This window comes from Lineus longissimus, chromosome 3 (assembly GCF_910592395.1).
Source record: "Lineus longissimus chromosome 3, tnLinLong1.2, whole genome shotgun sequence".
Lineage (NCBI taxonomy): Eukaryota > Metazoa > Nemertea > Pilidiophora > Heteronemertea > Lineidae > Lineus > Lineus longissimus.
This window is the reverse complement of record NC_088310.1, coordinates 17,504,347-17,519,165: the sequence shown is the minus strand read 5'-3', so window position 1 is coordinate 17,519,165 and position 14,819 is coordinate 17,504,347. Positions and strand designations below refer to the sequence as shown.

The window sequence follows — 14,819 nt, the reverse complement described above, 5'->3', positions numbered from 1 at the left end:
TGGACAGACTTCAATGTCACAACCAAGTTTCCAAACAGTGACTAGAGTGTGGACAGACTTCAATGTCACAACCAAGTTTCCAAACAGTGACTAGAGTGTGGACAGACTTCAGTGTCACAACCAAGTTTCCAAACGGTGACTAGAGTGTGGACAGACTTCTACATCACAACCAAGTTTCCAAACAGTGACTAGAGTGTGGACAGACTTCAATGTCACAACCAAGTTTCCAAACAGTGACTAGAGTGTGGACAGACTTCAATGTCACAACCAAGTTTCCAAACAGTGACTAGAGTGTGGACAGACTTCAATGTCACAACCAAGTTTCCAAACAGTGACTAGAGTGTGGACAGACTTCAATGTCACAACCAAGTTTCCAAACAGTGACTAGAGTGTGGACAGACTTCAATGTCACAACCAAGTTTCCAAACGATGACAAGAGTGTGGACAGACTTCAGTGTCACAACCAAGTTTCCAAACGGTGACTAGAGTGTGGACAGACTTCTACATCACAACCAAGTTTCCAAACAGTGACTAGAGTGTGGACAGACTTCAATGTCACAACCAAGTTTTCAAACGGTGACTGGAGTGTGGACAGACTTCAATGTCACAACCAAGTTTTCAAACGGTGACTGGAGTGTGGACAGACTTCAATGTCACAACCAAGTTTCCAAACTATGACTAGAGTGTGGACAGACTTCAATGTCACAACCAAGTTTTCAAACGGTGACTGGAGTGTGGACAGACTTCAATGTCACAACCAAGTTTCCAAACAGTGACTAGAGTGTGGACAGACTTCATTGTCACAACCAAGTTTCCAAACAGTGACTAGAGTGTGGACAGACTTCAATGTCACAACCAAGTTTTCAAACAGTGACTAGAGTGTGGACAGACTTCAATGTCACAACCAAGATTCCAAACGATGACTAGAGTTTGGACAGACTTCAATGTCACAACCAAGTTTTCAAACGGTGACTGGAGTGTGGACCGACTTCAATGTCACAACCAAGTTTCCAAACAGTGACTAGAGTGTGGACAGACTTCAATGTCACAACCAAGTTTCCAAACAGTGACTAGAGTGTGGACAGTCTTCAATGTCACAACCAAGTTTCCAAACGGTGACTGCAGTGTGGACAGACTTCAATGTCCACAACCAAGTTTCCAAACGGTGACTGGCGTGTGGACAGACTTCAATGTCACAACCAAGTTTCCAAACGATGACTAGAGTGTGGACAGACTTCAATGGTCAACCAGGTTTCCAAACAGTGACTATAGTATGGACAGACTTCAATGTCACAACCTCCAAACGGTGACTCGAGTGTGGACTTCATTGTCACAACCAAGTTTCCACTAAATGACTAGAGTGTAGCCAAACTTATTGTCACGAGGTTTCCACCCAGTGTTGGAGTGCAGCCAATCTTCATAGTCACAGCCAGGTTTCTAAAAGTGGTTGGAATGTAGTCAAACCTAATGTCACAACGACGTTGACCCAGAGATTGGAGTGAAGCCAGAATTCAGTGTCAATCCTGACAATCATAGCATCAGATAACGACAATGAAGAGTGCTTCCAATGTTTCACGGAGCCACATCCCCATCCATCTACAATGTATCATTGGGTTTCAGTCATAAATGTCATGATCTGGCTGTCAACATAATTTTTGTTGAGTGCTTTGACCAGTCTTTCACTTTACACTGATGTAGTCAGCCAACAAACAGTCTTCCGTTGTCCAAGACAAATGATTTTCCCCCAACAACTTCTCACAAAATTAATGGCATTAAAAAAGAATGGAACAACTGAAAAACAATAATCATCACTAATGGGTTTTATTTTATTGTGATTGAATTATATGCTGGGATTCATATAAACTCAATGTAGCAAATTTGAACTGATTCATATTTGCAGATTTTAATCAGGCTTTGTACAGGCAAAATACAACCAGCAGAAAATTCTGATATTCACAACCAGGCCCACTCTTCTGTCGCAATTTCAGACCCACAGACCTTAAAATATCTACAATGAATTCACTAGGTTGGACTCATTAATATTAGACAGTAAAAAATTAGCGTTGTTTTTCTCATAGATTTTATTTGTTTGGACATACATTTTGGTGTGGTGACGGGAATAACAGGATTTTCTGGCAAATTTATATGACGAAATACAAACGTGGACAGGCACTACACATACAAAGTGAACGAGAGTGGCATATGCATCAGTCACCACTTCTGCTAAAAGGGGGTAATTGAGCTCGTCTAAGTACTCACTCTATATAGTAAAAATTCTAAACAAATTGTCATGAAAGTTCCCTCAGAAATGATGACATTGTGACAGGTTGTCTAAATTGAATAAACTGATAATCGTAAGATTGGCCAGAGACATGCAGCACAGGTATTGATTTTTAACATCCATGACAAAGATAATTACCACTATAGTTTAAATGGGATGTTAGGCATCAGAATATCTAAATTCATACCCTAATCCAAAAATTATTTCATATTACTTTACCGCAACTGAATTGACAGCGGCAAAAACTGTAATGGTACACAAGATTATATCTTACATACAGTGGAACCTCCCTTAGCCGACACCTCTCTAATAAGGACAACCTCTCTATTAAGGACACTTGTTTTGGTCCCAAATTGATTGTTTCCATTCAATTTGACCTCTCTTATCAGGACACCTCTCTATTAAGGACAGCATTTGTCAGTCCCATGGGTGTCCTTAATAGAGAGATTCTACTGTAGTTCCTATAGATTTAGCAAGCACACTTTGGAACAAAACCAGATAAGCATACATGTATTTGAGCTGAACTTTTGGAACACATCAAACTGGAAAATGACGGAATATTGTATGTACAGGCGAGGCGCTATAACTAACTGAAAGTAAAACAGGATGCAACAACACAAGTATTGCCTACAGATTGTTCAAGAGGAGGCCTTTAAAAATCAACATTTGTACTGTAGGCACAACTTTTGGTAAGACACTTCCCATTCCTAATATCCTAACATTAAGTTACATATTCTCACGAGATGAGTGACTGTCATTGTTCTGAAATGCCCAGCAGTACAACATAACCTGAAATTGAAAGCTGAAAAAAAACTGATCGTGAATCAAACGGCAACTTCATGTAGAATGAGTCAAAAGCAAATGGTAAGACCGTTTAAAGGGAGATTATAGGCAGGAGAGGGGCTAATTTGGCCATCTTCAAGTGACTAGTATACGCAGTAAGGGCCCTTGGTCATGTCAGACTCAGCACTGAATATATCCCTCATGCAATGAATCAATTCGACCTACTGTGAGATGTGAGAGACCCCTATTGGCGACTTTGTGTAACTTTATCTTGCCTGCCTATATTGTCCCTTTAAAGAGGAGTAACAGAAGTTATCGACAAAATGGCATTAGTGTTTTTAACAGACTGGATTGTGTAGAATGTGGTTATTGAATGCATAAAAAAATGAACAAAGAACTTTTATGCACACTTTTGGTGTTCACTTTCATGTACTGTGGGGTCAGAGTCAGTTGTTCAATTCTCCGCTCAGTTCTATTATACCACTGTGCAAACACGTATACCCATGCTAGGCCCTATCAACGGAACGACCAGATAACTATGACACCACAGTATTCACTTGTATCTCTCACTATCAGAACTCTTGACATAACATTAGTCCTAAGCTAGCAGTAACGACTGCTTCTCCATCTTCTAACACCAAACTTTTTAAAAGTTTGCTCTACTAGACATTACCTTTCACAGAATTCCTGCTGAAAACAGAATGGAAAAGTTAAGTCTATAAAAACCTGAAACCAAAAAACCGAATCATGAATGAAATTAAAATAAATACATGTAGTTACATTATCTGATAGAAAGGTTCTCTCCACATTGCAAGGGCAAGGGAGTAATTTTTTTTCTCGAAATAATGAGTTTTTCATATAAAAGAATTTTGGGAGTTAAGCCACCACTCACAGGATGTACAGACAGTTGCCTCAGAGACGGTGATAAAGGGATGTACTGGGAAGTGTGCACGAACAGTTTGAAGAGTGTTTGGGTTCATTCTCTGATGAACCCAAGTCTCCTCAGGCCGATTTCTATTGCCCGGTTGTTCATAACAGGTTTTAAAGTCACTAACTTGCTAACTTTGGCGTTAACTCCTAGAAAAAATAGGCCCGGTAGATTTAATGCCAAGTAAAGACTTATTTGATTTGAGAAAACAGGGCCCAGAAGCAAAGGGGGAAATGGACATTGGATACAACTTTTGACAGCCCCACCATGAAAGGGTCTGAGGCCTACAGTCTTTGCATACTTCAACCAGACATGGAACCAAAGAATGGTCCAGTAAAATCCGGAGGATGTCAGCAACACTGACAGCAATGATTAAGACATATCCTGATGAAGCCTTGTAGTGCACGGCCAATAATTTGAACAACATCGATTTTTGAACTTTGCTTGTGATAAGAGAACCTTTGGACTGCATAAAACCAAGCTGATGAACCTGTTTTGATGAATAAAATTCATTGATTTACATCAGACGAGAAGCTGAAATGGTAATGAAAGCAATATAATGATTCGCACCTGGTATAAACTAGCAATATCAAGATTACATTTCTCTGAAATAGAATAGAAATCATTCACTCTTAGTAAGTCAGTCTTCGACCGACTCACTGACTTCATGCATCATAGCCCGGCGATCTAAATCTTCAGGAATCTGCTCCTGGCCATAGAAGTCCTCGCTCTCCATAGGTTCATTGATAGCCATTGGGGCACCTCGAGGCTCTTCCCGTGGTCTGATCTGATGCATCTGGGGACTGTGAATCACACTGACCTCCGCCTCTCTGACCCTTTCCTCCCTGACCTCAGTAGGTACGGGAGCAACCTCAAGGGCATCTTCCTCTATCTTTTCTTCCCCCACACCCTCGACTTCCCTTCCACCCTCCCCCTCCTCTTTACACCCACTATCTTGACGAGCCCGTGGACTCTTCACACGATCATTAGAATTGTCATTTTCTTTGTCTTCCTCCATTCTGACTTGGTCGTCATGGAAACGTTCTTGGTCGTCATGGTGACCCTCGTCATGGTGATGATCCTGATCATCAGGATGACCCTCGTCATCATCGTGATGCTCCTGATCATCACGACTCTGGTCATCATGGTGACGTTTTCTCTTTCCACGCTCCTTATCCTCTTCCTTACGGTCCTCTTCCTCTTCCTCATACTCTCCCTCTTCCTCCTCTTCTGTACCATGCTCCTCTTCTCGCACCCTTACCAAGGCTTCGATCTCTTCCTCTAGTTTCTTTCGTCGCTTTGTGACGAGCTCTGAAAAGGGAGCAACAGATCAAATTAAAGGGGAGACTGAAACTGCTACACATGTTGCTATAAAAAAAACCCATGAGCAATGTAAATCTGTAAGTATCATGACGTAAATAAGCAGGATATTGTACAACAACACTGCTGAACTGATTGCATTACTGGATTTTTTTATGGGCTTAAAAGTTTGCATCACGGTTGGTAGGTGAACAAGTGTTCATTAAAGGGGATTGTTCACAATATACAGTTTTTCCATCAAGTGAAAGCAAAATTTAGAAAGTGCAACATCGTCCACTGGGACACTCGAGTCCAAGAACAAAACGAATCAAGCCTTACCGTCAATGAATTTGCGGGTATCTTGCTGTTTGCGAATGGTTGAAGGAATCAGTTCTTTGGGCAAGTAGTAAATGTGAGGCCTGGTTTTAGTTCGAATGAAGTTGGATAGCTTCTTAGTTTCTCTCTCCCAGTCTTTTTGCTGAAATGAAACAGATCCAATAGATTCAGGACTAATATCTGTTATCCCAATTCCCTAAAACAGGTCTCCAACCACGCAAACTATTCCACTTGGATCCTATTACCTCAATTCACTGGCTGAGTAGTACAGAAACCTACAAACGTAAGCACTTTATTTAGACAAGATTGAAATGCCCTGATTTTTAAGGGATGTCAAGTGCAGAAAAATGCTTCTTAAGGATTTCATTACAGATTTGGAGTTACAATTTTTATCCAAAACTTATTAAAACGGTGGTTCGTACCAGTTTGACCAGTTCCATTTTCGTTTCTAACTGTCTGAGCTCCTGCTGTTTTCTCTTCCTGGCATTGAATAACATCTGCCTCTCCTTCTTGACGTCCTCTCGTTCCTGCACGGCTCGTTCTTCAAGCTTCAACTCAATGTCACGTCGCCTCTTATCCTAGAAGACAGCAGTAGCACTAAATCACAGGAGAACTCACCCAAATTTATTTAAAATTAAAGACAGTTGCTTGATACACCTTATCGAATAGAACACATTTTCTTGAAGGGAAAACTGATGTATCATATTACTGGAGGATATATTTCAGGTCCGTTTGAATCCAGCTATCACATAAGTTTGACACAGCCCAACCCGAATAACCGACAAATCATCTGAGATTTTCAGTAGTTTCTTTATCATTTTTTGATAAATAAGCCAACTTTGTTCCATTACTCCAGCACTTAAGGGGGGACTATAGGCAGGAGGAGAGGGGCTAATTCAGCCATCTTCAGGTCACTAATATTCACAGTAAGGGCCCTTGGTCATGTCAGGCTTGGCACTAAATATATCCCTCGTACAAGCGTGGATCATTTCGACCTACTGTGAGATGTGAGAGACCCCTATTGGCAGCTTTGTGTAACTTTATACATCACCCAAAATTTTAACTTTATCTCTCTGTGTCCTACAGTATGAAGGACAGAGCCAAGAAACCAAATGATAGGTAAACTGTACATGCAAATAACCTCAGGGTGCATAAACATGGTATTGTAGGCCAAATTGTTAATGAGCGTACAGTGCTCAGAGCAAGTAGAACATGTGGGGATGAATGGATGATATGTGGTATATTATCATCATCATCTCATGTTATCATTACATGAACACTCACTCTATCCTGCTTTTCTTGTGAATCATCCTTGAACCTCTGCAGAGTGCCAAGAAGCAGGCCAAACATTCGTCTATTCCTGAAAATGCAAACTGATAGTATCAGAAATAATCGAACTGTACTGTCATTAAAACTAAGGGGTATGCCCTTGGTTCACATGTATTAACTGTTGGTCCAACTGTATCTACAGTAGAACCTCCCTATCAAGGACACCCACGGGACTGACAATTGCTGTCCTTAATCGAGAGGTGTCCTGATTAGAGAGGTGAAATTGAATGGAAACAACCCATTTGGGACCAAAAATAGTGTCCTTTTTAGATAGGTTGTCCTTAATAGAGAGCTGTCCGCTAAGGGAGGTTCCACTGTATTTCCTATTTCTAAAGACAGGTGATGTTGATAGTCATTCATTATGCAGGCTTACACGTCGTCTGTATGCAATTGGTGCTTGTATCAATTTTTTCTGCTCGCTATAGTATACACGTCTGTAGTCAGTTTTTCATGCGAGAGTACTGTAAGGCAGGTGGGTTGATTAAAATTGTTGTGTATCTGCCAAAAAAACGGCATGTTTTCTCTGGTGCTGGCATGGCAATGAAGCGTGTCATTTTAATGGAAACAACCACCAAAGTTAACAAGCGGCTAAGTAATAATAATAATAATAAAAAAAGAATTTATATAGCGCCGCTTTAAATTAAATTGTCAGCGGCGCTTTACAATACATACAACAATTTAACCATAAAACACATTGAATAAAACACTATCTAGTGGAAATATAGGTTAAAAAGGTGCGTCTTTAAACATTTTTTTAAAGTTGCCATTGTTTTGGACAATCTAATTTTCATTATTAACAGTGCAATTAAATTATTAACTAATTTTTATTATTAACTTTTATTACTAAAAGTATTAACAGTGCATAAAGACTGAAAGGTAACATAAACGGGACAGAAATTCAATGATTTACTTACTGAGCTACATAGTTATAGCATATTGTGCGATTCACAGAGAAAATCACCCTCACCTTGCATTGCCCTTGGTGTCTTTATTTTGTTGGTCAATAGTCTCTCTTCTGCTACGGGAGTCTGAGGCTTGAACAACCGACGGAAGAACAGGCTGCAAAAAAGGAACTAAATCACGGACATATTCATTATAGGGAATGAAAAGAAGGGACAAGTTCATGAGACATACAAGTTCCATGGACTAGCATTAGTAACTAAACGGGAGATATTGGCTATCGCAATTATGGAAAGACAATCGCCAAAGCGACTTAACTAGCACTGGACTACACAAGGTCAGTCATGTACCTCAAGCTTCTAACACATCCTGCCCTCCGCCACCACAAGTCCAAGCAGCTAAATGAATCTTGACTATAAATGAGTCTTGACTAAAAGTATGACAGCCAGGGCAGTCCAGATTCAATCTAAGCCCGGCTTCAATGATAAAAGTGAAGTCCACTACATGTTTGCTTTGTCTCTGGCAATGAACAAGTTACATGCACGCTCACCTTTCCACGCATCTCATCCTCATCCCCACTGTCCCGTCGGTTCCGTCCTCGTCCACGACCTCCTCCGCCAGGGCGTGGGCCCAACCTGTAAGACAAAAAATCCTAGTTACGATGGATGTAAAACTAACATATTCTGAATCGTTAAATTTCATATAACTGCTCATTATGTAACTGGATGTCCCCGTCTCCGAGTGGGCATTGCTAACAAGAGTTTGGACACTGAAGAGATATAATTTCAGTTACAATACAAGCTTTTGTGGACACTGAAGAGATATAATTTCAGTTACAATACAAGCTTTTGTCAGGTAGCATCTTCCCACCCTGGGTTTGTCAGCAATTGTAACTACGTGTAGGTGCATTTGTCACTCTGTTCGCTGCCATGTCATAACATCATGCCAATACATGTACAGTAGAACCTCTCTGTTAAGGACACTGTCGGGACTGAACTGGTCCTTAATAGAGAGGTGTCAGTCCTGATAAGAGAGGTCAAATTGAATGTAAATTTGAACCAATTTGGGACCAGAACTACTGTCCTTAATAGTGAGGTTGTCCTTAATAGCGAGGTGTCTGCTAAGGGAGGTGCCACTGAACATACCTGCTGAAGGCATTTCCTACAGCTCGCCTTTTCGCAGATGGTGCGTCGTCCGGGATACCACGCCTACAAGAAAACATACGACACATACAATATTTATGAATGTTCTGTGCAGAAAAAAAGGCAGCTTCAATGAGTAAATAGCAAAGGGCTGCACTGCTCATCACACTCACAGTGAGCATTCAATACAACCCAGAAACTTCTTAGTAAATATCCTCGCAAATATCAAGTCGCTTATGGCTACCATGTGTTCATTTCCGGCCAAAAAAACGCACTGGTCCATGGAGGCTGCCATTGACACTGTGTAATCTCATATGATTGTTTCTGACTTCGTATAAATGACCTCGGTTGAGGCGAGATGGGTCAACTTCGACTCAATATGAAGTCTTTCTTGGATTTTTCATAGTATGAGGTCATTACCCCCAACATCACATATGAACGTATATTTTTGGCACAAAGATGTTTGTCCCTAGAAAGGCCGATCACCGGTAGCAATATTTCTGCACAGAAATTTGGCGATTTATCTCATGGTGTCTCACATGAAAACTGTGTCTAGACGATTTTAAATGTAAAATGCTATCTACCGACACTTTAACGGAAATTTTGCAAGAAAAACACATGACCCATCTCAGGTCTGTGCAAATTCAGCATCATAAATATTTCTGTCTGTCCACTGCAAGAAATGCAGAAGAGTGAAAAACTCCCAACACCAATGAAAATAATTGCCTCCAAGTCCAAGCAGATAAAGGACACTTCAGAGTTTATATAGATTTCAAGGCATTTTAATTTGCTGCTTACCTGGAAACATTAAACAACCTGCCTCGCCCCCGATCTCCCGTATCATCTCCACCACGTCCAATGGAAATTCTGCGCTGACCTGGTCGACTGTAATACAAAATTGATGCATTTAATACTGGAAGTAGGCCTAAATCAAAATAGACGCTATCAGAAAGTCTCTTCTGTACTCTGCATGCACCACACTTCTACGTTTTAGGAACTGTTCAAAATGTTCCCAAGTCCAAGAGCACACTAAGACACTTCCTCGAGAGTCTGATCTGTCGCCTCCCGCAAACTACAAGTCGACTTTGACAAAGAGCAGAAAAGAGCGTGCTAACTCATACATTATCATATTGGAATTGTTCATTCTTATCATGATCGGGGATTGTAAACTCGTGCCCTTCTTTGTCGAAGAGGTCCATCCCCCATTCATGTCATTTGGAATGCTGCATAATCTCATGATCTGCATACACAGTACATAACTATTACTGTTTGCATGGCATGCCATAGCCAGGAAACTTATTGTCTCTTTGATTACCCAGAAAAGGGAAGCAACAAAGATTGCACACGCATTGATAGAAATACAATAATGACCTGAAGTCATCCGGCGATCGCCCTGTTATTTTTTTAATGTTCTCATCGACATCTTTTAGGTGTTCCCGAGCTTTTTTCAACTGCTCTTGCAACAAATCGATCCCTCGAACGGTGGTCGCCATTTTTGATGACGCGACACTCTCCCCGCAGTACCAGGGCGTATTTCAACACTGTTCACATTTGGGTGTACGAATATCACTGACTAATCACTGACTCAACAAAACCATTCCGCAACTAACATATAGTTCAAATATTTATGCTTATAAATAACTACAAGAACAAATCTTGTCTATACATACTCGATTTTATCAATGAAGATGCAAAAGTGTTTACAAAATTATCATTTTTGTCCGTATAGTCAACATTTTGAGGAAATATTGGTTCGGTTTAAGTCGGGTGTCTTCGGGTTTTTTCGGCTAATAGGCGAATTTTGGCCAAAATGGCAGTTGTAAGTGTCAGAGTCGATCGTGAGACGCACCTGCCTTGGGATGAACTATCCACGATAGATGGCGATAAACTTCAAAATGGCTGACGAAGTCCTGTTTGAGCTTTTTCACATGGAAATAGTCGCTCATATCTTGCGATCAGCAACAAAAGATGAAAAGGTGTGTTGATATATCAGTAAAAGAAAATTCAGAGACTCTGTTAAACTTTACATACAAATATTCCTTGAGCCCATTTTCTCTCAAATGCATTAATGGGCTACGCTGTTCGTCAATTAAAAATTTTGAATTTGTATTTGAATTAAAAAATATAGGCCCTATACTACTGCTATAGGTCTATAGGTTCTTTGACAGAAACGCTGGTACCATCTAGGGTCGGACCAACCAACTGTCTTTGAAATAGATCTTCGTGGTAAAAGACGTTTGACATTAGACTTAGTGAAAATGGCTCGAGAGGCATTGTCTGGCGTCATGACATTGACAGGTCTCTTACTTAGTCTTATAGAATCATAGAATGACTCCTCTGTTTATAATAAATTATTTCTTCTTCTCTCAGGATAATTGTATTGCAAAGCTGGAGGGTATGGGTTACAGAGTTGGACAAAGTTTAGTAGAAAGGTTTGTACTCCTGAGATGTATCAGGTTATTTGGTTGAATCATTCATTTATCATTATGAAGCCCAATATATCTGATTGACTCGACAGGGGCATCTAAAAAAGAATTAATAACGATTTGATTTACCCTCATCCTGTCTCCAATTGTTTTGTACCTCCTTGTATTGTATTCCTTTCAATAGCACAAGCTTTAAAGGCTAAAAGGTGGGCTTGAGGTATTGGGTTTTTCAACTTGCCTTAGTGGGACTGTAACATCTGGTCTCAAGGCAGGATCTTGAACAAATTATCACACACAGACTGCAAGAAACACTTCACCAGAACAGAACGTAACTGTAGGCCTACATTAAATTTGCAAGCCATATAAAAAACCTCAAATTCACTCTGACCTAAATTCTCATATCAAGCCAATAACTAGATGTATCCATGACTTTTTTTCTATTTTTAAGTTGTGCCCATATTTCTGCAGGTTCACCAAGGATTGTCCAAGATTTAAAGATGAGTTGGACACAATGAAATTCGTGTGTAAGGATTTTTGGACTACGCTTTACAAGAAACAAATAGATAATTTAAGAACTAATCACCAAGTAAGTGTAGTTAATGGTCTACGGAAATGAAAACTCCATACCTGGCAGCTGCCAACTTAGTCTATCTTTCAGCATATTGGTAACAGACATACTCTGCCTCGATGTGTGTTCTTAAATCTTACGTTATAAACGTTTAGTCCCTAGCCAATTTTTGTGCTTCAAAATGAAAAGCAACATTCACTCCATTTAAGAAAACATGTACTGGTGGTGGTATTATGTTATCATATTATTTTAATAAAAAGTAGTACAATTGCCTTCATGTGACACAATTTTGTAAATTCTATTTTTTCAGGGAGTGTATGTTTTACAAGACAACAGATTTCGATTACTTACGCAGATGTCGAATAACAAACAGTACATGGAATCTGCACCAAAAGTTAGTATAGATGGAGGAAATTTTAAACCCTTTGATTATTGTATAATATTCTCTTCAAAGATGGGAGGGTAATGTTGTAACTTTGTAAGTGTACCAATGCATCAAACCAGATGCCATCAGGATCATCTGGGCTGGGTTGCTCAAAATACGGGATTTAACAGAGTCGTTTAGTGCTTTTTGAATCAACCGGGCCCAGGGAAACTTTTATAAAAACCTTTAGAACGATTACTTGCTTGGTATCTCTTTGACAATGCTTCTGATTAGTCTTTTTTTCTCTTTTCAGTATTTAGCATTCCCATGTGGGTTGATCAGAGGAGCTCTGGCAAACCTTGGGATCAGTAGTATAGTCACAGCGGAAGTTACAATCATGCCTGCATGTAAGTACATAAAGTGAAATAGTTCACTGCATGATCAAATGTTATACGACTCCTGATATGGTTCTGTGATTTAGTGCTGAAAATCACATGAAGGAGACTATTTATATTTGTGATGGTCTAATGACGGACTCAAATTGGTGATGGGATTGGAGGAAGATCCGTCATAAGCTTGTTTGCTTTTAGCTTTGAAATTAATTTTTCACCCCAGTCAATATCCTTAGTACCAATGTTACAGGATCACGCCAAAAATACAAATGCGTGACCCCAAATCAGTGCACTTTTAAAAACCAATGATCATGCTCCTTGAAACTCTGTATCAGTCCGCCTATTTGACTTGGTCCATTTTCAATCCACCTAATGAAGAGGTGTTGGTTATTGTGTCACCATCTTCTCTTTTATTCTGCAGGTAAATTCCAGATTCAGATTCAGAGATTATGAGAAGTGCCAACGAAAGACATAAGTCGTAGTTCCACCTACCATAAAACCCCGTGTTTTTTCAAGACCCGTGTCTTCGCCGTGTGTCAAAAAACCCGGGGCGCACTTACACCTATCAGTGGTGTTAGATAATGGTTAATAGCCCCGGCGACAGGTGCGCTGTAGGTAGGGAGCTCTCCTGTGTTTCTTTCCCGTTGGAGGGGAATTTCGCATGCGCAATACCGAGGCAACTACACCGCGCCATCTGTCGCCGGGTCTTAGAACTTGCAATTGCCGGGGCTATTCAGATTCAACCTATCAAAAAACCCGTGTTGAAAACGGGTCTAAATTAGCCCCCGATTAGCCCCATCGAGCTCGATGGGGCTCATAGACACAGGGATTTGACACACGGGTCTATTTAGACACGGCAATTCATAGGTGTAAGCGCACACGGGGATTTGATAGGTGGAAGTACGACTATGGACTGTGTTTGGGTGGACTGCGATAATGTGAAAATGAGGATGCTTTGGTGTCAGTTTGTGACTGAAAATAGAGTTACCATTGGTGTAAATTATGCTTAGGATTGGAGGAATAGTTCAGAGTATTTGATTGCTGAAGGTCTTGAACACTACAATGATGAACCTGCACTGAGAGTTTTTTTGTAGTTCGCTGCTCAAACAAATGCTAGGATGGGTTTAGTACCCGGTAGTTGAAAAATGGATTTGATGGCAAATTTTATTCTTCTTTCTATAACTACAATAGTCTGATTCATAACCCAGATTAAAATATCAATTGGTCCTGTGTGATCTTCTCGTGTTCCAGAGAGCTATCTGGTGAGTGGTCCGTTAAATGAATGTTGTCTGAATTCTTGCTTTAGTTGCAAATGAAATGTATGTGCCATCAAGAATTGGCGTCTTGTATGGTATGGTATAGACTTGTTTTATTATTGTGATCATTGGAGAAATTACTTGATGTCTTCTTGTATAGATGTATTCTTTTTGTACATTGTGTATAAACAATAAAACCAAAAGTTGATAAACATTGGCTACATATTTCTTTCTTTACACTTGTCATATTGAGGTCATACCTCAGTCACAGCCAAGGTTAGTCATTGATCATAGTGAGGACACAGTTACAAACTTGTCTGGAGATACTGTCACAGTTAGGATTTTCATGAGGATGATGTTGCATTGTGAGCTGTGTTGTACGTTGACATCCCGAGATCAGGAATTTTTTACTCCTTCGTCATATTCTATATGTTTGAAATATCAACAGGTGGAATAGATTGAAAACCACTGGTTATGCCAGGATGAATGCTGATGGCACTGTCTCAATCTAGCAGTTTTGTTGGGGACCATCTCAAAATGTTTGATTAGTGCCGCAGAAAAGTCATTTTTGGCCCGAGTGTTGTCCAGGTTTTTAAAAATCCCAGATCCAATTCAAATTGTTAAGTCCTTTGAGTCTAATGTAAAAATCTATGATCCCAAAGTGTCTCCCTGACTGGGTTTTTGAGGGAAGAGAGTGAGACTAAGCAAGTTAAGTTCGTGGCATTGTTGATAATTTGGAGATGGTCCCTCTATGTTTTAGCCAGTCACCACAACCTGGATTGTCATATTGAAGACATGTCACAATCGGGTGTGTC

General features: G+C 40.1%; 2 protein-coding genes across 2 annotated transcripts; one reads left to right on the top strand and one right to left on the bottom strand.

Moving 5' to 3' along the window:
• Positions 1 to 1,804: 1,804 nt before the first annotated feature.
• On the bottom strand, positions 1,805 to 10,491 carry LOC135484824 (pinin-like). Its single transcript, XM_064766512.1, has 9 exons — positions 10,370 to 10,491; positions 9,797 to 9,883; positions 9,002 to 9,064; positions 8,407 to 8,491; positions 7,924 to 8,015; positions 6,912 to 6,987; positions 6,050 to 6,205; positions 5,631 to 5,769; positions 1,805 to 5,303 (listed from the first exon to the last, which is right to left on the bottom strand). The coding sequence occupies exons 1-9, from the start codon at positions 10,489 to 10,491 to the stop codon at positions 4,633 to 4,635; spliced, it is 1,491 nt and encodes a 496-aa protein (XP_064622582.1). The 3' UTR covers positions 1,805 to 4,632.
• Positions 10,492 to 10,892: 401 nt separating this feature from the next.
• LOC135485007 (trafficking protein particle complex subunit 6b-like) lies at positions 10,893 to 14,216 on the top strand. The gene is made up of 6 exons (XM_064766735.1): positions 10,893 to 10,974; positions 11,369 to 11,430; positions 11,893 to 12,010; positions 12,303 to 12,386; positions 12,670 to 12,763; positions 13,170 to 14,216. Exons 1-6 carry the CDS (start codon positions 10,894 to 10,896, stop codon positions 13,199 to 13,201), a joined length of 471 nt encoding a protein of 156 aa, XP_064622805.1. The 5' UTR covers position 10,893; the 3' UTR covers positions 13,202 to 14,216.
• The last annotated feature ends 603 nt before the right edge of the window (positions 14,217 to 14,819 follow it).